The sequence below is a fragment of the Neopelma chrysocephalum genome, unplaced genomic scaffold (genome assembly GCF_003984885.1).
Source record: "Neopelma chrysocephalum unplaced genomic scaffold, ASM398488v2 Primary Assembly neopelma1_72, whole genome shotgun sequence".
Classification (NCBI taxonomy): Eukaryota; Metazoa; Chordata; class Aves; order Passeriformes; family Pipridae; genus Neopelma; species Neopelma chrysocephalum.
Genome location: NW_020897732.1, coordinates 3081278 through 3109040, shown reverse-complemented (window position 1 = coordinate 3109040; position 27763 = coordinate 3081278). Strand labels below are relative to the sequence as shown.

Below are 27763 nucleotides of genomic sequence, written 5' to 3'. Positions count from 1 at the left end.
GCATCCTGCTCACTCTCGCATCTGCTCCCACGCACAAACTTCAGTCTGCCTTCACGACCCCTCCAAAGCCATTTATAAGCATTCTAGAAAACAGTGTTCATCTCCCTTTACTTTAGGAACTAGAAAGTAATGAACTGGAGTGGTTTCTTGCTGTCATGGCTCTCGCAGGTTCTGCTGGTTTATGGCACACCCGGCAGACATAACGCACCAACGTGGAGTGCAGGCTGTCACCAGCTACAGTACAGACAAGTCTTACTGTGGATAAATTATGTCCCAGAGGCTGCATGATGCACACAAACATGAGAGAAAAAGAACACAGCCAGCTCCTCAGGAAGAGTGAGGAAAAACAGCAGCTGAATAAAAGGGTTGGATGGAGAAGATTACTGATTGTGTTTCAAACTGATCACTGATTACTTAATGGAATAAAAGACTATAAATAAAAATATAGTTTACCACTCTGGTAATTATTAAATTTACCAGTCAGAGCAATATGTGAGAAAGCACAGAGCCCAAGAACCACTGACAGCAGTATTTTGATGAGCATTAAATTCTTAAGAAAAAAAATTTAAGTGAAAATTGCACAGATACCTAAGTACATAGTAGATGCAATATTACAAAAGCACCTAATGGTTGGACGCAGTGATAAATACATTTAGATAAAACTTACATTTAACTGTCAGGATCATTAACCTTAATATTTATTTACTGATATGGTGATTCTTCTAAGTGTTCAAATTAAAGTTAAATGTCTCTAAATATATTTTAAGAATAATCATTTCCTCCAGTTTCAGTGAGCTGCAATCAAAAAAAAGAAAAAGGAATATATGAGGATATATATGCTTGGATTTGCACAATACCAAAATAAATCATTTTCTCTGAGCAAGATTCTCGCTCTGTCCTCACCTGAACACAATAATTTCATAAAATCTTTCTCCATCAAATAATGTGAATTTAGAAGTACTTTTCTATATTATAATCGTAACTGTACACTGGAGAAGTATACCTAGGGACAACATAGATTTTTTTGTCCTCTCAGCTGATAAAGGGATTTCCTACACTGCCTCAAAACATCTGAGCCTGCCACATGGTATGGGATGTCTGAAAGAAAAGAGCCTCAAAATTCCTGAGCCATTTGCATAGCAAGAGTGAATCACCAAAGCATTTGCAGCAAGTCATCTCCATGTCAAATCCCTGACAGGAAAGACTAAGCAGGGATGGGTCCTATATCCAGGCTTCAAGACTCTAGAAATACAGCATCAAGACAGTCAGCAGACACTTTCAGGAGTTTCCTTCCCATGCACTTGCCACTGACCTACTTCACTGTGACAGATGGGTTCAAAACCTTATTACTTAAGGCAGGAATTTAGAAACTAATTAAAAAAAAAAAACTCAAGTAACATATATAAACAATCCTTTATGCTATAAATTCAAACTGAGGCTCTATTTTATCTGGAGTAACAAGGGCACATCCCTCAGTGCCAATACAGGGGCACAGCCACTGACCTCCCTGACACAAGTAACAATCTGCTTAATAATCCAATGTTTATCTCCAGACTCTCTGAAAATCTTTGAAAATCTATTACTAGCATGGTTATGTTTCAGTTAAGCACTGAGAGTGTCATCCTGGCTGGTAAATTCTGAAGCACTGTCTTCCTTCTTGGTAAATTAACATCAATCTAATCTCCATCAAATGTAACACTATTTTAAAGCCTGTGTCTGCTCAGACTGATACAAATAGAAAAAATTCCACTCAAACTGTACAGGCTCAGAAAATCTTGCATATTCATTTGAAGTAAAGAAAAAAGTGTAAATAAGAACAGAGCCATAGCAAAAAAAAATTACAATGGAGTTGCTTTTAGCTGGAACATAATAAAGCAAATGAGCAACTGCAGGAATTCTCTATTTTGCTATATCTTTAGTGTAAGAACTCACCTAATCTAATACTACCAAGAGAAACAAGACACTGAATTTAGACTCTGAGGATAAAAATACCTTTCAATGACCCAGTCCACAACTGTAACATATGTGCAAATATTCCACAAATCAAGACAATATACAAATTCAGGCTACTCACAACAGAATACACTTTACGAATACTTTTTATGGCTGTTATTATTTCACAGTCTTTGTTTGGTGATATTTTCCTCCTTCCCAAGAACTAAAAACATTAGCTTCAGATTAATATGTAAAGAACAGACTGCACTGAAGAGGTTGTAAGGAAAAAGTATTCTCTAACAGTGAGACAAACTGGCAGTGTACTTTACCTTTGCACATTTTACAAACTGCAAACTTGCAGACTAACAAATCCCTTAAGATTTGAGCTCTATCTTCAGGGGTTTTTTTGTATATGACAGGTTTTAATACACATTAAAAATGTAAGCTAATTTAGAAATAATTTCTTTTTAAAAGTCCCAAAACTTTTTTTTTTTCCAGAGCCAAGGAAAAAGAAAGGCTGGAGAACTGCAGTCAGCATTTTGATTTCTTACACACCACCATGCACATTAACAGTTTTAAGGGCACTGCAGCTACGCACCCAAACCAACTCTCTCCTGCTGTTCTATCACACATATTTATGAACATACCAAAACTATTTTGAAGGTAACACTTAAAATAAACATCCACCACAAGCAAAAGGAATTGCTATATTGATGTGGTTCCTTTCATCCTGACTTGAAACCATGCTGAGATCCAACGATAACAAGAAACACAGAAGGCAGAGTTTGTCACTGCTCTTAGCTGCAATTTTGACATCTGTTTCACAGCTTTTGGAAAGCCCATTTCCATTAATCTATCATGAGAAAGGACAGGAGATAAAATTCCCAGGCTGCAGAGGGCATTAGGAGACTTTCCTAGCTGACTGTACATTAAGAAAGAACTGTAACAGCCAAATTATGTTTCTGTGAATAGACGGAAGATGCTGTAATTCCATTCCTCCTTTTGTCTTAATGGAGTTATTTATGTTGCAATCCTGAGGGCAGACCACTTACCAAAGACATTGCCAACCACCTGACACACACAAAAAACAGACTAAGAACAGAAGGTGACATCCTGGTCTCATTCAGCAGAAGCAGATCCATCCTTCCCTGACTTAGCCTATAAATTATCATTTGTAACAGTTTATATATATATTGCTCCTGCTGCACATCAACATTTAAGCAGATTCCACCAAACAACCCGGAGATTCATTATCAAATCTAGGCAAAGTAAGAGAAATGACTGAAGGTCTGACCACAGAGAGAGCTTTAAATTGCTTAAAAGCATAGTTTTTGTAGTATTTGTGCCTTTTAAAAATAAGAACAAAAATACGTTTGCCATTCAGTATCATTAATACATAAACATCACAAGTTGCTTTAAAGTTGAACTTCCCTCAGATTAGTATCCTATATCAAAGAGGGATAGAATGCTGGTCATATGCAGTTTCAACAGAAATTATGTACACTCAGCATGCTGTTAATACCTGGGCTGCTTTTATTTAAAAGATTAATTTCAAGCACCTGGCCTTGAAAGCATAAATCTCTGTTTTTATTACAGGATTCCAAACTGGCTTCCCTCGTACACAAGCAAAAGCAATACTAAAAGCAACTACAGTATCTGACAACAAAAGATGTTTGTGGAGAAGAGGGAGTGAAACTAGGAGGAAGAAAGGGAAGGCTATTTGAAAAAAATAAATTAAACCATTCATCATATATATTTAACAGGTTTTTTACTTTCCTGTAGGATACTAACACTGTACTCATCATATTTGCTACTGAGAAATAAAAAGAAAGAGGTCACTAAAGAGCACTTACCCCCTTTATGTAACGTTGAGTTACTAACCCCAAATGCTACGTTAACAGAAGTATATGTTAGAAATTCTCTTTCAAGCATGAAGAACAGTCTGTGATATGAAAGTATGTTAGTACTCAGTTTGCAATCACAAATACAGAAACACAGTGGCTCAGCCATTTGAAAGAGAAAAGTAATTGGAACTAGTTCCTCTGAATTAACTTAATAATCAAAAACCCCATATTATTGATCTATATGGTGGGAGCTGCGTGGGTTGAAATATATTTCAATTTTGAGAGTTTACTTTGAAGTCTAAAGTAAAATAAGCATGGTGGTCTAAGCCCAAGTCCAAAGCCCAAGTCCAAACACCACCAAAACTCATCTCATTTAATCTGGACCAGCTGACTTCCTGGTAGGACGCACGAGAAGAAATTGTGTTTCTCTGAACAAGACCGGCAATAGGAAAACAAAGCACTGAGAACTTCACAGCACAGTTAAAGGCTGGAAAGGTCTCCATCTGCATTGGTTTAAGGAACAGAGAACAACCACCCCATTGCCTGCAGGATGTTTGTTATCTAGAGTCATAATTAAGGCCATTTCAGTTACACTGCATATGGGAAAGCAGCAGGAATTAAGAGTAAATACCAAAACTCCTGTCAAATGGAAAATTATTTCAACAAGCTATGAATACTTGTCATTATCTCTGTGACTGTATTTACTGGGCTTTGACTCCCTCTTAACAGTCTTCATTCAATCTCAGCATGAAAAACAACAAGACTTCAAGTTTGCTCAGTTTTCCCACTCAAGATGGGGCAGGAGACACTGACATTTGTACAGATTTATAGAAATCTTTATTTTTCAGACAGGATTTAAACATAATCCTACAAAATACTTCCTATTTGAGGAGAACAGGAAAGGTTTAGGGAGTCACTCATCTCTTAACTTGCAGGCTACTTTTTATGTATGAAAATACTCACAGTACATTTCCATAAGTATGAAGGAAACTAAGATAACAGTCCAGTTTACCACACACTTTGTGGTTTAACCACAAGAAATAAAAAGTAGTTGGCCCATGGGAAAATGTCTGTATGCAGCGGGGTCATGCTTGAAACAAAACTATCCCTAAGACTGCTTTAGCTATGATAAAGCAAGAAACAGAAGACTCTGCTTTATGCATTAGATAGTACATTCAGCATTCTACTTCTGATGCTGTGTGACAGGTTTTCACCAGTTGGCATCCATTAAAAAAACCACATATATATATATGTTGAATTATTCCATATACAGCCCCCAACCTACAGACATACGTCTCTGCTTATCAGTAAAATACTTCCTTATAGATGATGTAAGGTTAAGCCCTCCTCTTCCACCTCCTAGTACGAATTTATTCCTTCTTGGTTTTCAACTTTACCACACCAGAAAATGGAAAATCTTAGTTTATTCATTTCTGTTCCTGTATTTTGTCAAGCTACTCCAACAAGGAAGGAAAAAGTTCTTCATCCGTTGTCAACAGTGAGTTCAACCAGAGAACCAAAGGACAAAAGAGAAGGCCAAGGAGGGATGGGGTGCTTCAGATGCAGGAATCCAAGCTGCAATCTTAGACACAAAAATGCAAGAAATGTTTTGGAGGTTTTTTGTCTCTTTCCTCCAGTATCACACTACAGCTGAAATGGTATAAAAAAAAAACATAAGGAAGAACAAACTCAAAAAAACTTGTAATGAAAAGACAGCTAGGGCCATATCAACACTTGGCTTTATTTCAACCCAAAAGAAAAACAAACTTCAACACAGGGAAGAGCAAACACTGGGAAGGGTGACCATTTGCAGGCAGAGAAGGTCAGACATCTGAACAAACTTGCTGGAACAAGGGAGTTCTCCAGGGAAACACTTCCTTTTGGCAAACATCTTCCCTCTTACAAGACACTTTCCCCCCATAAACACATTGCATTTACAACCTTCCAAGCGTATGTAACACGCCACTGGGCACCCGATACATCCTTATGGTGTTACCAAAAGTTAACCCACAACAGAAGTCTCCAAGGTTTGCATCAGCACTGAGCACATCCCTAAGAAAAAGGAGAAGAATATGGATTGCTCAGGCCACAGGTCCACTTTGCACTTGATCAGCCAGGCACAAACACAAAGGTTTTCTTTCCCATCACAAAGTGCTCAGCCAAGGGAAGCATGACCAGTAAGTTAATAATATTACAGTACTGTCACTGTAGCACTGAAATTAGTATTATTACTCACAAACCCTGATAGCAAAACTGGAGCTAAAACGGATCAAATTTGAAAAAGGTGTTATTTGGGGACAGAGAGAGAAGGAGGAAGCCTATTCAAAGTCATCTGGTAAAATGCTAAACTAATTTACAGAAAAATATACAAGTTAAAACCCTTGAATCAGAAGATAAGTTTGAGGAAGATAAGGTAAAAGCAATATTAAATTAATTACTATCAGGTAAAGCAATATTTTATGCTTGTGCAAGAGGTCTGTGATTTAGACAGCTTTCTTACCCCTTGTTCAATAGTTTCCCCTGCTTATTTGCACATATTTGCACAAAGCTGAAAAACAGATTGTTACAGAGCTCCAACATTTCCATTTAGTACCAGCTACACTCAGGTCTATTTTACAGCAGCTTCTGTCATAACAAGAATTACTTCAAAGAACTTCTTTCCTATAGTCAATTCTTTGATGGCAGTTATCAGGACACTGTGACTCCTCTCTATCTGAAAGCCGTATGCCTGTTTGAAACTATTTATTCACCCTCTGGTTGACAAGAGTGTTGTTTTACAAAGTAAAATTCAGATTCTATAAAATACAGCCTCTACTAGTTATCCATTCACCTTTGTGAAAAGATGTAACTGGTTTAGGATTCATTCTTGTTTTACATGAGCTTTAGAACCTACCTAGTTCCCTTACGATAAAGATTCAGATATGGGAAATCCTAAAGGTGGAGCTTCATAGTGTCTCCACTTCAAGTTCACCCCCAACTGATTCCCCAGAGGGAAGAAGCAGTAACTCAACATTCATAGTTGCAAAAAACCAAACCTAATTGCTCCATTCCTACAGCAGCAACATAGTGATTTCACAGGCAAACATAAAGGAGCTTTCAACTGCAAAAGTAAGGAAAGATTATCCAATTTCTCTCCTAAACCATGCCAGAATCCTCCTGCCATTGTGCCAAGATCTTAAGCCTGGCTCTGATCACTAATATTTCTAGGGACTGAAAGACCCTTAAATCTCCAAGAAGCAGGACTAACATGCCCAGAGGATGCAAATTGGCTGCATTTCTATCCTACAGGCTTTGGGACAGGGAATTCTCCACGGAGCAGCAGACTCTGAACTCACCGTCTCATTCACCTTGTAAAACTCTGGAAAAAAATACACAACCTGCCAGCACTCTCCCAAGGCAAAACCAAAGTGTGCTGCACATTATATGTCCCACAGGCCTGCTGCTTGATAAACAGTATAGTCATTTCACAAATGTTACAAAATTCGAAGTGTTTCACACATTTTCTAAAGTCCTGTATTTACATGGAAGCTTTGTATCAACTGCACAAGAAAAGTTATTTTTAAATTATAGTTCTGTATTAGTTATCTATTGGTTAATTCAATTTGTGCCACAGAAATTAAATTACTGGCACAGTATTTTTAGAATACAAAAATAAAATGATTATACCAGAAATTTTGCCTACTATAGGCACATTATGGCAGACAGAGATAAAACTCCTCAGCCTACAGCCTGCCACAGCCTCACATGATATCAGCCATCAACTTCAGAGCACACATGAGTGGCTTTGAAAGGAGACACTGTGATGTGAGCCTGCAGATTAGAAAGGAAAATTCAAGCTCTTAAAAGGGATTGCATCGTTGAGATAAATGAGCACAGGTGTCACTGGTTTAGCTGGAATTAGCATCAGAATTTGGGACTCTCAAGAATTTAGAATGTTTAGAAGTCTGTAAATAAATTAATTTAGTGAAGGAAAATGATCTGTTAAAAAAGAACTTCAATACTTGGGGGTTCACCACGGAAGCAAGGATTAGAGCTAGACAAAACACACAAAGACACTCCTTCCAAGGGATCAGTGTGCCCACCAAGACCAGGGTTAACCCTGAAGCTTTTTTGCTCTCAGCATACTTGCAATTCTGTTCTGACTTCAGTTTTGCTAGAAAATGAACCATCTCTGCATTACAGCATCCAGCAACATGCCAAAGCAGCCTTAAAAAGAGAAACTCCACTTCTGTGTGATGGAAAAAGTACTTTCCAGCAATTTTGTTAACCAAGACAAAACTAATATTTTAAACGTTTAAATGCTAAGGCATACAGATGTGGTTTGGTGTTTCCCTAAAAATAACACATCTCAAATTCCCTGAAAAAAAGGCCATTCAATTATATGCTTGAAGGCTACTGAATCATTTGCTTTCTTCAAAGGGGACAAGAAAATAACCCAGTCAAATTTTTCACACACTTAAATGCTGTAACAGAGGTTTAAAAGATTGGGTTCCCACATCTTAATTTCACAGTGTCCCAGCAAGTTACCTAAACAGAATAATAAGCACATCTCTTGAGGCAGCAGGTCCTCTCCAACTTCTGAGCACAATCCAGACTGGTATTGTTCTTGCTGATAATCTAAGTTGCACTCCTTTCAGAGAGATTTTGGAAATATAATTAAATTATTTTTAGAAGTTTTAGTTTTAGGTAACTAATCACATCAGAATTATGATAACAAAAACAGCAGATGCATATTTGTGGGAACAAAGTTAATTTGCATGATTAGGCATCAATTCTTTAATCAAAACTAAAATAAAAATATATGTTTCTTTGTTTTGTTCAGTTTAAGAAACATTAAAACATTAATTAAACATTGCTCATCTCACTTCCTAGCACACTTACATTTCAAGGTGATGCATCTATTTTGTAAATATTCATCCATGTTAACTTTCTACATCAAACATTTATTAAGCAATGGGTAATACAGAAAGAAAGAGGGAGGGACAGAGAAATTACATTTGCTTAGAATACCTACAACAGTATTTTTGGCTTCTGTAGCACTTTACTGTACTTGAATGTATTTTCTAGTTCTCAATATCCTGCAGTGTATAAACAATCAAAAGTGCCAAACCATTCTCCATTATTTTAAGAATATACACGCATATATGCAAATAGGAATATGTCAGAATTGTCAGTTACTAGAAGGATCATTAAATTTTTTTTTAAAGTTAAAAATGAGCATAGCATCACAGCGTGAAATTACTCTATGCAAAAGGGCATTTTTCACAATGCAACAGAGGAAGGAGGAACAGAAAATACACAGTCAAGAAGACTACAAAGGATCAGTTGAAATGGAAAACACTGGAAGTAAATTGAAACAAATTGCAACAAGAAGCTTCTGAAAATATATTCATTTCAAAACCAGAATATTTTAACTATTCAGAATAAGGAAAAAACCAAGAACAGTCATCCAGAAAGCAGACAATTCTTTAGTAGTCTATAGAGCTTTCTACACATCAGTCAGAAGGAGATATGGCAGTCCTACTGGAACAGAAAATAAGCAGTGTTTGTGACTAACAGAATTTTTTCCTTAAATCAGCAAAGAATATTTCAAGGGCAATACAAATAAAACTGGAATTACTTACTAATAGTCTGAATGTTAACAATCTTATAAAAATTACAGAAGAGTGGCCTCCTGAAGAAAATGCTTATGTCTCTTTGTTAGCAGATACAGTTGAAAGGGTAAACACAAAACCAGAATTAACAATATTAACACCTGCTTGCAATTATTTTTCTTGAATTAGAGCAACATACTTCCACACCTTAATGACAAAGTTAAAGCAGAAGAAAGAACTGAGACGGTCTTGCCAAACCAAAGAATTTAACTCTGTTAAATCTAAAAGCCTTCTGCTGCCTTTCTATCTGCCTAGCAGGAGTTTTAGTGGCTGTCACTGAACAATTTCCAGTTAAAAAAACAAAACCAGGATTAACGCCGATAGTGGACTGTCTGTTCATCCACCAATTAAATACAGACACCTCCAGGCAGAACATGTGCTCGCTGTACCTTCTCCCTGACACAGCTGCTGCTGCACACGTGAATGCAAAATACAGAATCCACCCCAGAGAGCAACGCTGGGCAGGGGATACTCCCCTAAAATGCCCATTTCCCATATAATGCTCCATGTCATATTGCACACAGGCCTTATCAGCTGGTTTCTCTTATCTTTGGATACAAGAAACGGCAGAACACCAAACAGTTGTTTATTACGTGTGTAGCAAATTTTTAGGAAACAAACATAAGGGAGCATCCCAGACATCAGTGAAGTCATGGGCAGTGGCTAGAGCAATAACAGAGACAACAGAATAATATCACCTTCTGCCTATTTACTTTCATATCCAGACTTTCTAAAGCAGCATCAGACAATGTAGAGACTTTATTGCAATTTCAGAAATTTCTGGGGACGGCTTTAAAACAATCATAGAAGCAATATTAAAAATGGACAAGATTTCAAACCTCAGAAATTTAACTGGATAAGGGGCAGTTTTGAAAATACTGACAGTGTAACATTTTGTAGGTTTTATCTGTCAGGTTCCTCACTAGGCTTCAAATCAAGATATAAAAACAAATGTGCAGAATTTTTTTTTTTTTAACTAGACCAAAATTGCTGAGGTTAAAGTATTTTCTTAATCAGTGTTCTGGGTAGGCTTTAGATAAAATACATAAAAATTATGGTCTAGAATGTCACCTGTTGACTTTCATAAATGGAATATTCTGAACACTAATCTTCTATGAAATACAATCTTTGAAAAGGTTTTTCTATTCATTGGAAATGAAGGGGAACCAAAACAATAACACCACAAATGCACGAGCACTTGACTGTGGTTTCAAATTGCAATATTGCTTCCTCCTTGAATATCTATCTTGTGAATAAGTGCAGTACGGAATTCAGCAGGGGGGATGTTGGAATTTTTTTCCCCTTAATCTATTGTTTCAGGCACCGTCGGATTTGATATGCACATCCACTTTCACAGCCACTCGGTGGCTAGTTCTCAACTTTAGTTTAACCTCTAAATGTGATTTACTTTTCAAGTATGTAATTCTTACAATTACTAAAGGTGTCTATATAATCAAGTGCAGTATATTCTGGAATACACCTTTTCTAGAAAAAAGCACTTTCTTTTATCCAGTAGTAATGTATTTCCCAATATAAATCTAGTTTTCTTTTCAGTGCATGCTAACAATGCCATTCAATACAATAGAGCAGCAAAAATGTAACTGTTAACACAAGTTTCATGTTTCCAGTTTCTTTTTGGCTTAGGCAAGGAAACCCCAGACTAGGAAGCACAGCTGATGGTTCCACTGCATTCCTACCAAAGCATGATTATAGGACATGTAATACTCAAATCACCCCCAGCATTCTACGCAGAAAAGCTAAGAACTACAGATATGATAAGGCTGCCTACAGCTCCTTCAGAGATCAGGTCAGGGCTGAAAGACACTAATAACTGAGTTTTGGAAAATCAATCCTATTTCTGTAGCTGACTGAGAAAGATGGGCCCTTGCTCCTCCCTTTAAGGCCAAATCAAACAGCAGTCTGTATGGGCGAGCAATTGTGCAGCATAAGCACTAAAATCATATTTCACATTGAAAATTCAACTCGATTTGAACATCCTTATAAAACATACCAGTATGTGACAACTGTCAGAATTATTCTTTTTTTAAGAACAAAATTAAAAAAACAAAAGTAATTAGTATTTTTTAACATCTAGTTGACTACAAAAACTTGTCACTGTGTGCTCATAAACCCTCAATGCAGCCTAGACCTCGTAAAATTAAAGTGTCAAATATGGATGTCTGCTGCTCACATACCAGCACATTTCTGTGGGACTCCAGCATGTGCACTTCTGCCTGGGAAATACAGGAGGGCACTCCAAAGCAATTCCACAGACAAACTTTATTTCCTGTATCAGAAGCAACCCAAATCTAATACAGAAATTTATAAACAAGAAATGTTTCGAGGGGTTTTTTAAGGCTAGTACTATCTTTCCTTTAAAAATGAGTCACATCCAAGGACAGTTCTATTTCTTGCCTCCATCTTTTACACATTTAGAGGTATTCTTGAGTTCTGTAAAGCTCTTCTAATATAGGACAGTGCAGATGTTCTATGCATTTTTTCTGCGCAGCCACTCCTGTCAAGAGACATTGTCTTGACCAGCTGTGGGATTTCTCAAATTCTCTGCTACGTGCTAATACAACACTTGAAGACAAGTATGTAAGGCACTTTTTGGAAGGAAGCAAAATTTAGCAAAGGCTTATTTTGCAATTGTTTTTTAACTTTACAGAGTAATCGAGTGGCTTGCCTTTCTAAAAGTCAGTCTTACATAGTGAGTATTTCAGCATAATATATACATAGCAAATTCTCATCAGAAAACAAAATAGGCAGTAACAGACCCTTAGTCTGAAGGAAAGGAGACAGAAGAGCAGGTGGTCAGGTACCTTTTAAATATACTTTCACAGAGAAAATATTTGAGATAGGAAAAAATCTGTCCTTTGCTAAAACCCACAAGAAAGTTGAAAAGGTAGAAAGGATTTCCACAGCTCAAGGCTATAGCTACTATCAAAATAGCTATAAATTAAGCTTTAACTAGAGACAGCACTGAACTTCACTCAAAAAGAAAACAGGAAATCAAATGTATAATTTAATGCTAAGTAAACCTTCAATGGGTGACCAAAGTTGCAGGTCTTGTCTTGGATACAGCACCCGAACAAACACACCACATGCTGTTCACCTTGGAGGGCCCATGAGGCACTTCTCACACATGCCCTTCACATCTTAACAGTCAGCACTGAAGAAAACAGTTTTCAGCCAGGACTGGTAAGAATGAAAAGCTCCTATGTGAGCCAGGAACTAAGGACCAAACCCCAAATGGATACCTTGGTTTTGTCTGCAAACGGAAGGTCTTTTTTTTTTTTTTTCGAGAACAAACAATAAAAGTTAAGAAGACCTATTGTACAGCGTACAGAGGCATAAAGGAATCAGTAAAGTAAGTCTTTGGCTGTTATCAACTCTATTTGATTTACATGTTCCTGGCAGGAACCTATGTTTCAAGAGCTTCCACGTTCACACAGAACCCTGGATTTTCTTTACCAGAAGGTTTCAGTTGTGGGGATTTATTTATAAATGTACATAAGTATGCACGCACATACATACAAAAACACACACGAAAAGAGTCCAAAAAACAAACAACCCCACAACTAAAACAAAACCTATCCTGTAAATCTTACAGCATTATTTGACTTTCAAGGAAGCAATTTTACTAAAAGAACTAGATTAACTTTTTATTTGGTCTAAACTGGCAGGAAAGCTCTCTTTCTTTTCTTACAGGCTTCTGAAAAATTACATAGCCTGAAGGAACTGCCAAATCCTGAATCTGACTTCAAGAGCTGCCTCGATACATCACCTTGGAAAATAAAGAGATAAATTTTCTTAAATGTGGCTCTACTGAGTCCTGTTAAGCTTATTTACAACAGATCAGTATTTAACCCTACGTGACTGTTAGAGCTGAGAGAAGGGTATTGGAGCAAGCAATTTAGGGATGCTGCAATTCCTCCTACAGTCTGCAGTACCAGTGAATAGGACAATATTTCCCACCCATTCACCATATGCCTTCTAACGTGTTTCAAGGGCTTTTAATTCTCTCACAAATATTACTTGTTGACATGGAGATTGCTCTTCTTGAAAGATGCCTACTGCTATTTTTAATGCTAGCTTGCAGCATCAAGATACTGTCTTTATAAAATAAAAATCTTTTATAACAGGGAAATAAAAGAATTTCCATTAAGGGGAAGAGGACATATATTAACTTAAAAATAAATTCTGGTCCCAAGAGTCAGGCAAGATTTTGTACGATTATTTAATATCTAAATTGTTTTCTGCTTCCTTTGTGCATCTCATCAATCCTTTTTCTTTAATTCCATCTTTCTAGTAAACAGAGTGCCAAGGACATTTCTTTACTGCTGTCTGAGCTTGAAAACACAGTAAGTTAGCCATTAGTAATGTATTATACTAATAAGCACAAGCATGAATACATAAAAAGTGCTGTTCATCACAGCAACCTTCATTTGCAAGTAATTTCTGATTCTGCATTGTTTACTAGGTCAGTGTACCACCATGGAGATGATAATGATCCCTTTTAATCAAAGGAGGGAACCTAATGGAAATAATTAATTGTAACTACCAATGTATTAGCTATTTATGTAAGATACATAGGCATATGTCTGAACATAACTGCTATATAATATGAGAAGGAAATTGTGACTTTTTCCTCCCATCTGTTTTAAACTCCATTAAGAAAATACACTCACCCCAAGTTTAGCCTATGGGATCAAAAAATGCTATCATGACCCAGTCCTGGATAAAAACTTCAGCCTGCTAGGATAAGAAAGCTTATTTGCGGCAAAACAATAAAGAGATAAACAGAAGATGAAAGAGAAGAGAAGGAAACAAGAAAACTATAGAGGGTGAACAAAGACCACTAGACCCAAACAGCAAAATAGGCAGACGTAATGCCATTTAGCAGTGACACAAAACTGCTTTCTTGAACCAAGTCTTGGGTTTCTCTCCAAACAATAAGCAAATATTGTCAAACTCTTATTTGAAAGATGCCATAAAAATGTTTCCAGAGATCAAATAGGTTCCTGGGTGAAATTATTTTCCAAGTTCCAGGTAGATATTATTACCAATCCTCTAGAAGACATCAACAATAAAACTTTATCAGTACATACTTGCCCTATTATTTTCTATCAGATATCAAGATAAAAGTACCCGAGTTTCTTGAGGAAAGAGAACTTTAACAAGTAATAGAAAGCTAATAGGACTATTTATAAATCAGATGCAATATCCTCTCTCAACATGTGCCTTGCTGAATGGACAGTTGAATGCTAAGCAACTTGCTAAAGCAAGCTCCACATTCTGAATTACTTCAACAAGCCTTATTCTCACACAGGGCCTGTTTAGCAAACTTATCATAGGAATTAACTGCAAGATAACAAGCAGCTCAGATGCTTTCATATCAATGCAAATGTGTTTTACAGCTAGCAATGGACTTAAGTATACAGTTTACATGCACTGCTGAACTGAACTTCACAATTATATACTGCTGGATCCCTGCCAAAGCAGTTATATCAGGAGTTACCCCCCACCCCCATTCAATAGTTACCTTCAACAGCTAATTTCTGGTATACCTGCATCAAAACTAACTTACCTCAATGAAAACCAGGATTAAACCCCCCATGTAAGAATTGAAAATGGCGCAAGCAAGTCAGCACATTCTCATGAGATCTAGGTGCTATATCATTTTTATCAGATAAATAAGACAAGTCATAGAGTTGCAGTGACATTTGGCAGTCACATCTGCTGACTTAACACATGACATTGCCCACAGCTTTGGTTAGCACAGCACGATCAGTGTGAAGGATCTGCAGATGGAGATGATGGGATTGCCAGCAAGGAGAGCACAGGAAGCACTCATGACCATTTCAGCAACCTGCTGCAGAACCCTTGCTAGGAGAAGCAGACAACAGACCTGGAGAGCCTTTCTGACCTACAGAACCACAAACTAAAACCTTCACATGAGACAAGAGCCACAGACTAACCAAAACCAAGAGAAGGAAGAGCACCAGACATGGGCCAAAAGTGGGAGATGGAAACTCCCTCAAGGTCCCACCATTCCCTGGCAGGACAGGGTTGGGCTGGGCTGGACTTCAGCAACCCAACAGTGACAGCACAACTGTCCTTCTTGCCCTGCAAAGCCCCCAGGGTGCCACCTGGTTTGCCAGGTAACTCTGGCCAGAAAAGGCCAGTCACCAATCCCACTGACCACTGCCAAGCTCAGAAGTCACACATTCCCACTCCTTCAACAGAAAGAAAACCTTTTCCAGCACAGACCTTGCCTTTCTATTAGGCAATTAAAAATCAATCAAATTTGAATCCACAAATAGAAACCAAGACGATTCCTCACTTGCATGAGGAAAGGAATGCAAAAATACAATGGTTAGAGAAGATTTACATACAGCTGGACACATTGAATCATGGGCAGAGTATCAATTACAAAGATGGTAATTACCAAGAAATTTCTTCCATGAATTGCAGATCTTAAGACTGCTACTAACTAAATCTCTTTGCAGCTTTTTATTGAACAGAAAGCAGTGTATATGCATTCCACTACTCTTTAGAAAGAAAAATCCTACACAGCCTCATAACCTATTTTAAGAATTACAATTCATGGACCATGGTTTATTTGTAATCCCAAACTGTAATCCAAGATATACATTCATCATAAAGCACACATTTCCAAAAGACATAAAGAAAATTATGGAGATCAAAAGTGCTACTTAGAAGTCCAAAGATACAGTGGAGAAATACAGAAGTCTTACCAATATGTGGATAACCATCACAAAGATCTGAGAGAACAAGGACTATTTTATTTGCCTGTCTGCAAAACATGTAGGAGAGGGAGGAGAGCAGGAATGTGCAGAAAATGTTGAAATGCAAACCTGATGTAATCTGAAACAGGGTTTTGAAATCAATATTTAAAGTTATGATGCCACCCTGGAGGCTTCACTGACCCTGCTCTAGAACACACTGCATGTGTTGTGCACTTCTCAACACTCAAAGAGAACAGCAAAACAGAAGAGATGAGACCAAAGACAGGTATGTCTGTGAGTTGTGGGTAGAAAAAGGCTGGGCTGAACACAGGCAGGCAGCAAATAAGGCAGATTGTGACAGAGTGGTACAAAACAAAGGGGGAGACTAGAAAGGAGATAAAAATCAATCTTACTAAAGTTATAGTGAAGGAGAAATGATCAAAAAATCATTGGAAGAATGACCAAAAAGGAATATATTTATCTTTCAGCTCAAAGCTGGTTTTACCATCGTACTAGCAGTACAACAAAAAAAAAAACAATAAATCCTCTTTTTACTTTAAAAACATTATTTTCCAATACTTTGGTTAAACGTAAAATCTTAAGAACAAAGTTTTCATCCAAGAACACACACAAACACAAAGAAAAAAAAAATTGGGGGCAGAATCTGCGACCTAACAGTAGCCTGGTTCTTCCAACAAAGCCAGGAGGCCTAGCCTTCACTTCTGGAGCTTCCTGAAGCTCACAGATATCTCAAGGACAAATGCCATGCTGGGTTTACATCACAGTTATGCAGCAACCCAGTAACAGCAGAGGCCCTCAGCTAACCTCAGCACCAGGAACAGGAGGAAACACAGACATCAGAGGCGTGCCCAGGACCTCGCTGCACATGCCAGTTCCACCATGCAGGGGTCTACCCACAGCCAGCACCTTCTCTTTAGCTTGGCAGAAGTCACAACCTCAGACAGCACCACACTTCACTTGAATAACCACTGTGTATAGTTAGTAAAAGTGCACTTTTTGTCCCCTTGGAGTAACACATGCATTGATACCCATGTGAACCTATTGTGAGATCATCAACACAAAATCAGAGACAAAAGAACTGCTGAAGTGCTCCTGTAAGTTCTCTTCTGTTCTCTACCCACACACACGCATGATTTCACTGCTGTTGAACTGCAAATTTATACTCAGAAATTAAAGCATGAAGTAATGAGAAAAAGAAAGGAAGACAAAAACAAAAAACCCCATAACCAGATACGTGCAAAATAGGAAAGCAGTTGGACAATCTAAGTTCATGTTCTCATGTAATAACGTAAAACTTCAGTGTTTGGAGTGCATGAACTTTGATTCAAATATGTGTTATAAAAATAATTCTTTACCACAGTATTTTTTAAAGAAATGTGACTTAATGTCGAGAGCTTACTTTTCACAAAACATTCAATTCCATTTCAATTTAACTTGGCAATGTACCTTTCACTTAAATATCCATTTTTGCCAAGGGGAAACAAATTTCTAGATTTAGAATTTACATCACTGCTTATACATGGAATTTCAAATTATTTTTTTATTTGCTTTAGCTTTCAAAGGTGGTATTGGTTTCTTTTTCTCCACAAAACAATCAAGTTAAATCCCTCCTACTGCATATTATTTTTATCATAGACTGGATCTCTAGGAACATCTCAGTTACAGGAATCCTCCTCATACCTAAACCATTGAAAAAGTACACAAAACCCTCCATAAAATTACAATTCCAATTTCATTCAAGGTCTCCACAGAGAGGATAACTTTCTATTGTCAACGTAGCATACTAAAGACTCATCCTAGTGAATTATCCTAGAAGGAAGGAGAACATTTAGCTGCAGGAAGCGTGATTTGAAAGCTTAAAATACAATTGCATTTCCAAATTCTTCACACCCTTTCCACCTCCACTGACTGAGTAAACGCATATGGATTTCTGCCAGCTAGGAATAGTCACAACAGCAGCTTCAAGAAGGAAGTGCCACTGAGAACTGTGCATTCACAGGGAGCATCAGGTGGGACTGACACAGCTCAGAGCAGAGGCACACACAAAAGATGCTGTTTTGTTCACTCGTGAAACTGGATTTTATCTTGAAGTTTATTTTAACATCTGAACCTCAAAATCTACTACCTATGACCATAGCAAGAAATATTGAAATACTAGTCAGAGGAATGCTCATATATCTTCATTTCAGGATCCCTTTTCAGGAACTGTTCACTCCAAATGCAAATAAATCAATCATTGATTACTATTTAATAATAAAAACACTAGGATTTCAAAACATATGTATGAACAACTATGTCAAGTGGTTCATTAGTCCTTATTTTAAAAGTGATAGTGAATAGGACAGAGAATTTCAAATTAAAGATCATCCTCAACAGATCTTACTAATTTGGGGATCCAATAAATTTAAGATTCTGCCTATAGCAGTTGAAACTTTTTTAGCAACTAGAAATAAAATTCTTTCTAATAAGATCTGAAATTGTTTTTTCCCTAGTTGCAAACACAGCAGAATAATGTTCTGAATGGTTAGGCAAAATATTCTGCCACTGGACTTACCATTATGAATTTTCTCTCTGTTGATTTCACTTATGTAGTTTCATAAACCTAATAAAACCAAAATGAGTCCTTTAAAGTTCTCCAAAATGAAAAAAACTGAAACAAACAGGAATCAGAAGATATTATAAAGATCCCAATTCCTAACAGTTGTGGTTCTACTTCCCAAACACTGAGGAGACTACAATCCTAGAGTAAGCAAACCAACCGTCTGAAAACACAGTTTGCTATTGGAATTATCTGCATGTTCTCAATCATAACTTCTTTTTCCAATCTGTATTTCATACTGGTTATTTTAACAGCATTCTTTGAGAAGGAGGAAATGGGGGGGGGCACATGCTAAATTGCAGATTACTGAACGAAAACAGCATATATGACGGTATGACATACAGGCTACTTTTTTTTCAAGGTAGAAAAAGAGATGAGATCTAACACTGAACATCAGCCTAGGAATCAAGAGGTCTAATTGATTTCAAATACTAAAAGACCTTCTTCAAAGTCTCCACTTGCATCCTTTTACAGTGTAACAGAACTCACAAAGTACTTCAGAGGTGTAATTACTGCTTGTAAAGCTCCCTGACCACAGCCTAAAAGTTTCTTTTAGCCAAAGCAGGGAAGCATGGCCTGCCATGTTCAGGACCAGCTTCAATTCTCAAGCTTCCAATCTTCAACTAATGCACTGTCCAATGTCAGGAAAGAGGATAAAGAAGCCACTGTATGCTTCGATGTAAAATGGAACTATTGATAAACAGCACAAAAACATAACTACTGCCAGTAATTTCACATACACAGCCTCATCTAATCACAATTCATAAATTACCCCCTCCTTAGAGAGCTTCGTAGAAGTGAAAAAGTGTAGGATAGCAATTCAAAACACCTTTGCTGACCAAGCATGGCTCCTTTCCCATGCAGTATTACTTTCAGCATCTGAAATGAATGTATTTTTTCCAGGAACAAAGATGGTAAGTTTTCTTTATCAGCTAGAAGCATCCATTAAGATGTCATAACATAAATAACAACATGGCAACAAAAAGGTACCACAAAATACCGATGTTCAGGGACAATATACAAACCAGAAACAATTTTAAGCATACCAATGATTTGCTAATTCTAAATCTAGAAAAGAATCCCTATATCAACAAGTCTTGCACTTTCATTTAGTAACACTGCACCTTTATCAAGACACTTTGGGTAGCCTGGCTTTACAAAACCATGGAGTAGTTACCACTTTCTCTGTACAGAAGGTATGTTTTGTCTCCTTAGAATCCAACTTCTGGATTCAGGAACAACTCATCAATTCCCACTCTTAATGAAATAGCAACACAGCAAAGAAAAGAATCTGTTAAAATTTCATCACGCTCTCATATTGGTTTCAGTACTGTTGAAAGTAAATATTTTCACTACCCATCTGATATCTTCTGGATCTCGGCCACAGGTGTATAAGAATCATCTTGCAGACAAAAAAAAAAAAAAAAAGGCAAAAAGCCCGAGATACAATTTTTTTTAACTAAAGTTGGGTGGGGTTTTATTTAAAAGAAAATTATTAATAAGTAGTTGAAGGCTGACTCTCCTTACTGCAAAGAGACAAAGATATCACAGTGAAGCTTCTCCACCATGATTTTTAGAGGGAAAGAGGAGTGTGGGAAATGTTATGCAAGGCGGATGAAAATTCACTTTTCATCTTGGGATTAACTCTACTCCATAAACTTGTTCGAGCATTCAACTATTGCAGCTTTCTGCAACATTTTCACACCGACAAAGACAGTAATAAAGTGCCACTCACAGCAACAAAAACTGATTTTATTGATACATTTTGTTCAAACCACCATAAACTATGGGAGGAGAGCACAAGTCTTGCAGCGTGAATTGCACCCTTGATGGCATAGCAAAGGTGTTTCAGTAACATGGTTACAGCATTAGCCTGACTTAACAGTATTAGTGTTCAAACAAATACAGAAGTCAATAAATAGCAGTTTGATTTTGATGATCCTTGTGGGTCTCTTCCAACTCAAGATATCCTATGATTCTAACATCTGCTAATGGAAAATGTACATTCTTGATGATCTGAGATACTTGTCTTAGCTGAACGATTATTGGTCTAAAAAATCCTTTCCAGCTTGCAAGCCCAGAATGTTAAAAGTGTAATGAGAAAGGAAACAAACAAATTAAAACAAAGGAGGGAAAACAGGATTTCATGCAAATTCTCCAATCAGTTTTCATTGGTAATTTCCCATTAATGCCAATCATAGCTCCTTAACCAGCTTCTATACCAGCTAAGGATTAGAAGCAGGAGCACTGTCCTGAAGACTAAGTTCTTTCTCCACCCAGTCCAGACTAACGAGTGCTCCAAATTTAAGCCAGTCCTCCCAGAAGCAGCTCAAGAGCTGGTGATGCTCCAGCCACTGGCTGAGGGGATGGGTTATGGTGACATATGGGGCCTACAAAATCAGCAACAAAAGTAGTTTAAGTTGAGCTCAGTCAAACCATCTCTGAATTTTCGTCAACTTGTGCAAAAAGTTGCAGCTCAGGAAACATGAAAATCCCAACAGTCCATTTCAGCAATTCTGAAATATTTGCTTTTAAAGCTGGTTTGTAAGGAGACAAAACTGTTACAGAAGATATGGAGGAAGTGGTAACTACTCCAGTGAAGGTACCACCTATACATAGTGCTGGGAGTATTCTACCTAAATAATAAATTGCTAGGCTTAAAAAGTTTATTAACATTTACTAGCTGTTCACATACATTTCAGAGTTGTATGGCACGTATATTAAATACTCTGCAGGATGAAGTAAAAAAGATCACTCCATATGTCAGAATGCACATAGAAAATCAATACATTTTAAAAGTTCTATTTATCCAAATTCAAAGGAATGGAAAAGAAGCAAAAGTAATGTTGATTAATTTCTACACAGAAAGCTCAGAGAAAGGCTACACATTCTTTGTGTTTTCAGTTTGTACAGTGTATTTCATATTCTTGCAAACATGTTAAACAAGGAAGATATTTAGACTATGTCTGATGTGCAGCTGGCTGGCAGGGCAAGGACAGCTATCAGGTAGTGCCAGGCACTGCTCACTTATTTCCCTTTCAGCCTCATGATACATAAAAGAGAGCAGCCAGAAAAAGGCATTCACAGTGTCAGTAAGCTGCTGTATGTGCCAGCAAACAGCATCTCACATGTTTCAGGAATGGTGTCCCATCATGTGAGCGCCAAACTTCAGCACGGCTTTTTGTATCATCTGACCTGAGCAAGGCCTGGAGATGCAGTAAACATACCCTGGAAGTCTGACGAACACATAAAATCAGGTAAACCAGCTACGACCACACAGTGGAGAAGTTTTCATTCCTTTTAATTACATTATTCTTATTATATGTAAAATCCAAAGGCAGGCAGGGGGGGAAACAAACCAAAACAACTCAAAATACAGTAGTCCTTCCATTTTCTGAGACCTATAATTTTAAGTCTTGTCATTCTGTTTCAAGTACCAATTTACCCAGCTAACATTGTTGATCTTGTTCCCTTTCAAAGAAAATCAGATGGCAGTGCACTAATAAAAATTTTAGAGGTTATTTCAAATATGACTAGTCTTAGCTTGTGTGCATCTGAAAGCTTCTACAGCTAAATATGAAAATACTGACTTCATGCACAGCATAAATTTAATGTGAAAGGGAAGACCTTGTATAACATGGTGGTGCCTCTTAGGAGAAGCAGGGCACACACAGAATAACCAGATGAGGCTGATAGCAGACTAAAAAAGAAAGCTGTGCAGTATGCATCATTAGCAGCGTGCAGTACAGGACTAAGTTCAGTCATGTAGGCCACAGCAGGCTCTATTTTTAATTTTTTGATGCACCAGAATGCAGTGGTACCTTGATACATGACCTCTGACAAATGCTTAGGTAGGTAATGCAAACAGTAGCACTGAACAGCACATAGATCACCTCTGCGCTGGAATTCTGGCTAAGGGAACAAAACAATTTTTGAAAGAGACTTTTCTGCAAACCAAATAAGACTTTTTTTTTAAGAAGGTCTATCCTTTTACGATCCACATTTTAGCAGAAATATCTGTGTGCAACACAGCAGATATTTAATTTGCTTCTGAAGTGCTTATGTCTTGACTTTTGCAAATGTAGGTCAGTTCCTTCACAACATGCAACCCATCAGGCCCTACTGTTGAAAACACCACTATTCCCTTTCAGCAAAATTCCATTAGGTATATGGGGCGGACATTTTAAAACTTCCTTGTATTTTGCTAAATCTCATAGTTCTTATAAAACCCAGTAGGCAAAGATACGCAAATACTAACTAATCTCACGTCAGAGATTCCCACGTGCCAGTTTCAAGAAGATGGAGAAAAAATATGTAAATGAACAAATAAGTGGCTTCTTAAAAAGCAATCCATTCTTAGGAGCCTGTTCATTATGCAGCAAAAAATTAACATGATTGACCCAAGGTGAAAAGGGCTGAAGATGTTTATCAGTGATGCACAGTCGCACAGGTCATTATCTGAGCTACCAATGCATGACCCAGTGACATCAGCAGAAGTTTACAAAGGGGGAGAAAAACAAACAAACAAAAAAAATCAGATATTTGGTGGGGGGAGGGGGAGGCAGGGGAGGGGCTCATCATTAACAACCGTCTTTTCTTGAAATAGCCTAGGAACTCTCCATCCAGTCTCTATTTCAAGAACAGCCTTTTGGCCAATTGCATTGTATGGTATCAGCTTTGCTTCACGCCATCATGTTTGTGGTAAGACATTGCCTTTTGCCCCTTCACTACAGCTCCATACTTGAAAAGCTGACTATAGAAATCATGCTTCAAACAGAGAAATCACATCTGAGCACATGCTGCTTTTTCACAAGTTAAACCACCACTGGGTCTGTGACTTGCTGACGTAAAGAGTTGAGTCTAGGCCATGGTCATCCCAGCTAGCAAGGATTTACACAATGCATACACCAAGATGCTCACATAGCTAGCACAGACAGAAATTTGATGAGATAAAATGAGAAATGAGATACAGAATCTGACACAAAGTTTTCAGCCATTTTTACTTATTGTTGCCATTAACACTGCCATAAAAAAAAGTCTTGATGGCAAACAGACAGATGTAAGAATCTGCAAGTATTGAATCCACTGCTACAATTCTCCTCGACTTTTACATGTGAAGCACTGAAAAATATGGAAGCTCATCCTTGGCAATAAATCATCAAAAACAGACGGTAAGCTCTGTATGTTACAATTAACATCTTGCTCTTCCTCAAAAGAAAAAGACATAAAAAACTGATAGGTATTCTTCATTATCATGAGCCTGTACAAATAAACAAAAAAAAAAGAAAGCAAGAAAGAAAAAAAAGCATTCTGGTGACTGCCCAATATTCAGAGAAGCAATTTTGCATCTTCTTAAAAATTTTTGGGGGGGAAAAAAAAAAAGGAAGAAAGGTCAATTCAACACGACTATTCTTTAAAACAAGTCACTTGATAAATTCCTCCTAATCAAATCTCTGTCAAAATTCCCTTCTCTTTCAGATACCATTTCGTAAACAGCTATGAAATATTACAGAAATTGAGATCGTTCTGACAAGGTACCAGTGATGTGGAGGTAACATTTTGCCATAAAACCAATTCTTACTGAAACAGAATTGCTCCAGCCATTCTTTGAAAAAATGCTAATGGATTGGGTATGGAGTTGAATTAGAGGAGACAATTCAAAGGCATGATTTTGAAGGCAGATTTGATGAGTATTAGGAAGTATATAAGACAGGCAAACGTCAACAGTTCCACTAGTACTAAAACTTCCAGTTAAATCACTCCTAAAGGTTTGACATCCCTCCCTCTTTTTCTTTCTCCTTCTTATACTGCCAAAACCAGAGCCTGCAACAGTGCAAACCACGCATCTCTTTAAAGCTTAAAACAGCCCACAGCTTATTTAAAGGCTCTAAAAGTTCTTGATTTATTCAAGCAGCTTTATCCACTCAAAATAAATAAAATGTTTCCTGAATTTCCATCCATATGAGCCTGAAAGCAACTTCCACACAAAACATATTAACTCAGACACTGCATGGCACGATTTTTACAGTTCCCAAAAGTACCACTGAAAAGGTAAACACTTGTTAGAGACACGAATTTTCACTTTAAGACCTGTCACTGCCACATATACTTGAGTAGGATGGAAGGGCTCTCACTCAAAGAACAGTGAGAAATATAAATTTGAAGTGTCAAAAATGTTTCCTTTCACTGCACCAGTCTTTGTCATCACTTATTTAATTAAAAAAAAAAGTACATTTGGCAACACTGCCAATTTGAGAAACTTCATGACTTGCAGGAATGTTAAGGAATCAACACCCAGCATTCTCTCTTCATGACACAGATAACCAGACTATTTTTTTTTGTAAAATGGTAAGAAAATCATTAGAGTTCTCAACTGTGAAGGGTCTTTCCCATCTTAGAGTCTCATCTGTAGACATCTGTATGCCATACAACTTCAAACAATCTAACAATAAAAACGTAATAGATAGTCTAATAGGAAATAAAATTTCAGAAACACAGAATCATCTTATGACATTTAGTAACCAGTCTACCATCTAACCAAAAGACCATCAGTGACTATGACTCCAGGGTAAAAGACCTGCAACTAACCACACTTCAAAAAGTAGTTTTACCCAAAGTCTGTCCAGTTGTTTCGTGTGAATAGACATTTATTATCTACCAGTCTCCCCAGCAGAAACTTACTTCTCAGACTTTATCCATAAAAAGGGGCGAGACTAGAGTAAGGCAGAAAAAGGAAACCCAAAAGTGTTTGCTCTTTTTCAGATTTAAAGACACTTTGCCCATCTGAAAATGTGTCATTGCACTGTCAACAGTTCCAGACCAAAACCAACAAAACCTAAAAATAAATAATGCATGAGGTATTTTCTGTCTTCTAACAACAGGTTACAACTTTAGACTTGAAATGTGCCACAGTATAAAGGAAAAGAGAGAGAGAACACACATGTGCCTTGACCCAATAAGTTAAACAACCAACCAATAATGATTTTTTTTTTGCAAATAACTACTCAGATGCAGGAACTTATCTGCATTACATGCACATTTTAGCAAGCACACATGCACTTACTATTTCCACCAATGCCTTTCTTTCCATCCATTAAAAAAAACCCAAAACCAAAAAACAAAAAACCAAACAAATTAAGAACAAGGCACAAAACCCATACATCTCTGACCAAAAACTTTACTGCAGTCTGTGCTGGTATAGCTGGAGAAATCCGTACCATCAGAGAGAGCTGCATCCTGCTACGCTGGACACCACTGATGTTGGAAGAATTAATCATTCATAGATCAACAATTGGTTCTTTCATCTCCCTGGCTTTCTCAGACCAAACCATTATGTATTTTTTTCCACCTACTGATCCTGTTACAGTCTAATTTTTCAGCTGCATGTAGCAAAGACATCTGAAAAACATTGGTATTTCCAGAATGCACCTCATTGAAAGAAACCAGTGAGGGTACCTATCTGCTTCTATGGGCTTCACAACTTTACTACTCTCAAGAACTGACTTAATATAAAATTCTGTACTAAAATCACAATCAGATAAGCTATGGAAAAATGTGGAAGGCAAATTGAAGTGCACCCAAGTCCGTCTTTCTGGCTTTTTACCAACAGCAGCCCATGTGAACTAATCCATGAGATAGCTGACCTTTTACCAAGTAAAGTTTTAGGACTAAATACTTCAGCTAATCAAAAACTAAATTACATGTATACATTAACTCAACCCATATCTTTAGAATTAAGCTGTATTCTGGCTAGCCAAAAAGGCAGCACATTCAGTCACTGCTAAACCAACAAGAATACAGCTTTTTTAATATCACTGCAGAGAAAGAGAAGGAAAGGTGGCATTCGTGATTCCAGAGCGCTGCGCCTCATCACGGCAGTAACAGGGAAGAAAAAGTCACTGGAAGAGAAGGTTGTCATGGGAAACATTTCTCCCACTTTTATCGCTGGCTGGGTTTGTCCTTTAAAGGCTCACCCCTGCAGAGGCCTGGCAGGTGACATCCCGGCAGGTGACGTGAGCTCGGCACAGCCAGCCCTGCCAAGGGCGAGGGACGCTTCCCTCGGGGGCCAAGCCGAACCCTGGCTGTCTGAGCCCGCCGGGTCTGTCCATAATGCCACCCCGCGACACTCTGAAGGGCGAAGGGTCTCGGCAGCGCAGACCCGGGGCCAAAAACCTGCACCCTGCTCAAGGATGCGGGCGGGAGGACGCTTCCCAGCCCTCGCTAGAAGGGTCCCGCACACCCCTCCCGGGGGCAAGGAGCAGCTCTGGAGGGAGAATCCCGCGCAGATGGACCGCGGCATCCCCGGGAGCCCCGCGGGGGCGGGCACGGGGACCAGCACCGTCCGTGCGGCCCGGGGGAACACGCCGTGAGGGCAGCGGGACCGGCCGGACTGGCCCCACCCGGGGGAGCCGCGGGGGCAGAGCCGAGCCCGCTGCAGGGAGGGGAAGGGAGGGATGCGGGGCTCCCCGGGGCGCCCGTCCGCGCTCACCGTCGATGTTCTCCCGGTCGCTGATGTGCTGCAGGTTGCAGCCCGTGTCCTCCCGGCTCAGCTCGGCCTCGGGGCGGTAGGACTCCAGCCGGGAGTGGGCATTCCGGCGCAGCTTGGGGCTGGAGGAGACGCAGCAGGACGTGGTGTTCCCCATCTTCTCTGCCCGGCCCCGGCCCGGCTCCGGAGGAGGAGAGGGGCGGCCGGTCAGCGGGGGCGCCGGGAAGCCATGGGCGGCAGCGGCGACGAGAGGGAGCGGCGGGGGAGGAGGAGGCGACGGCGGCTGCGGCGCCCTGCGGCTGCACTCGCCGGCCGGTCCCCCCGGCGGCTCATCCGCGGAGGCGGCCCCGCAGCGCGGCCCTCCGGCGTGGGCTGCGGCAGCTAAGCCGCCCTGCAGCGCGGGCGGGCGGCGCGGGGCCCGCCGGGGCACAGCCCCATCCTCCCCCGCCCCCGCGCAGCCGCCGCGCCCGCCC

The 27763-nt window shown here is 38.8% G+C and overlaps 1 protein-coding gene and 1 long non-coding RNA gene across 4 annotated transcripts in view; one reads left to right on the top strand and one right to left on the bottom strand.

Annotated features, from left to right (window-relative positions):
* Positions 1 to 27709, bottom strand: part of CCNY (cyclin Y) — a 123207-nt gene extending 95498 nt beyond the window's left edge. For 2 of the 3 annotated variants that reach the window (XM_027686991.1, XM_027686992.1), the window contains exon 1: positions 27294 to 27709. In XM_027686991.1, the coding sequence (XP_027542792.1) occupies positions 27294 to 27447 (154 nt within the window). In that variant the 5' untranslated portion in view covers positions 27448 to 27709. The remainder of the gene's footprint in view (positions 1 to 27293) is intronic. The other variant, XM_027686994.1, reaches the window with a different exon arrangement.
* The window catches only part of LOC113969368, a 7324-nt gene continuing 5613 nt past the window's right edge, over positions 26053 to 27763 (top strand). The window contains exon 1 of the long non-coding RNA XR_003534835.1: positions 26053 to 26715. This is a non-coding gene — a long non-coding RNA (uncharacterized LOC113969368). The remainder of the gene's footprint in view (positions 26716 to 27763) is intronic.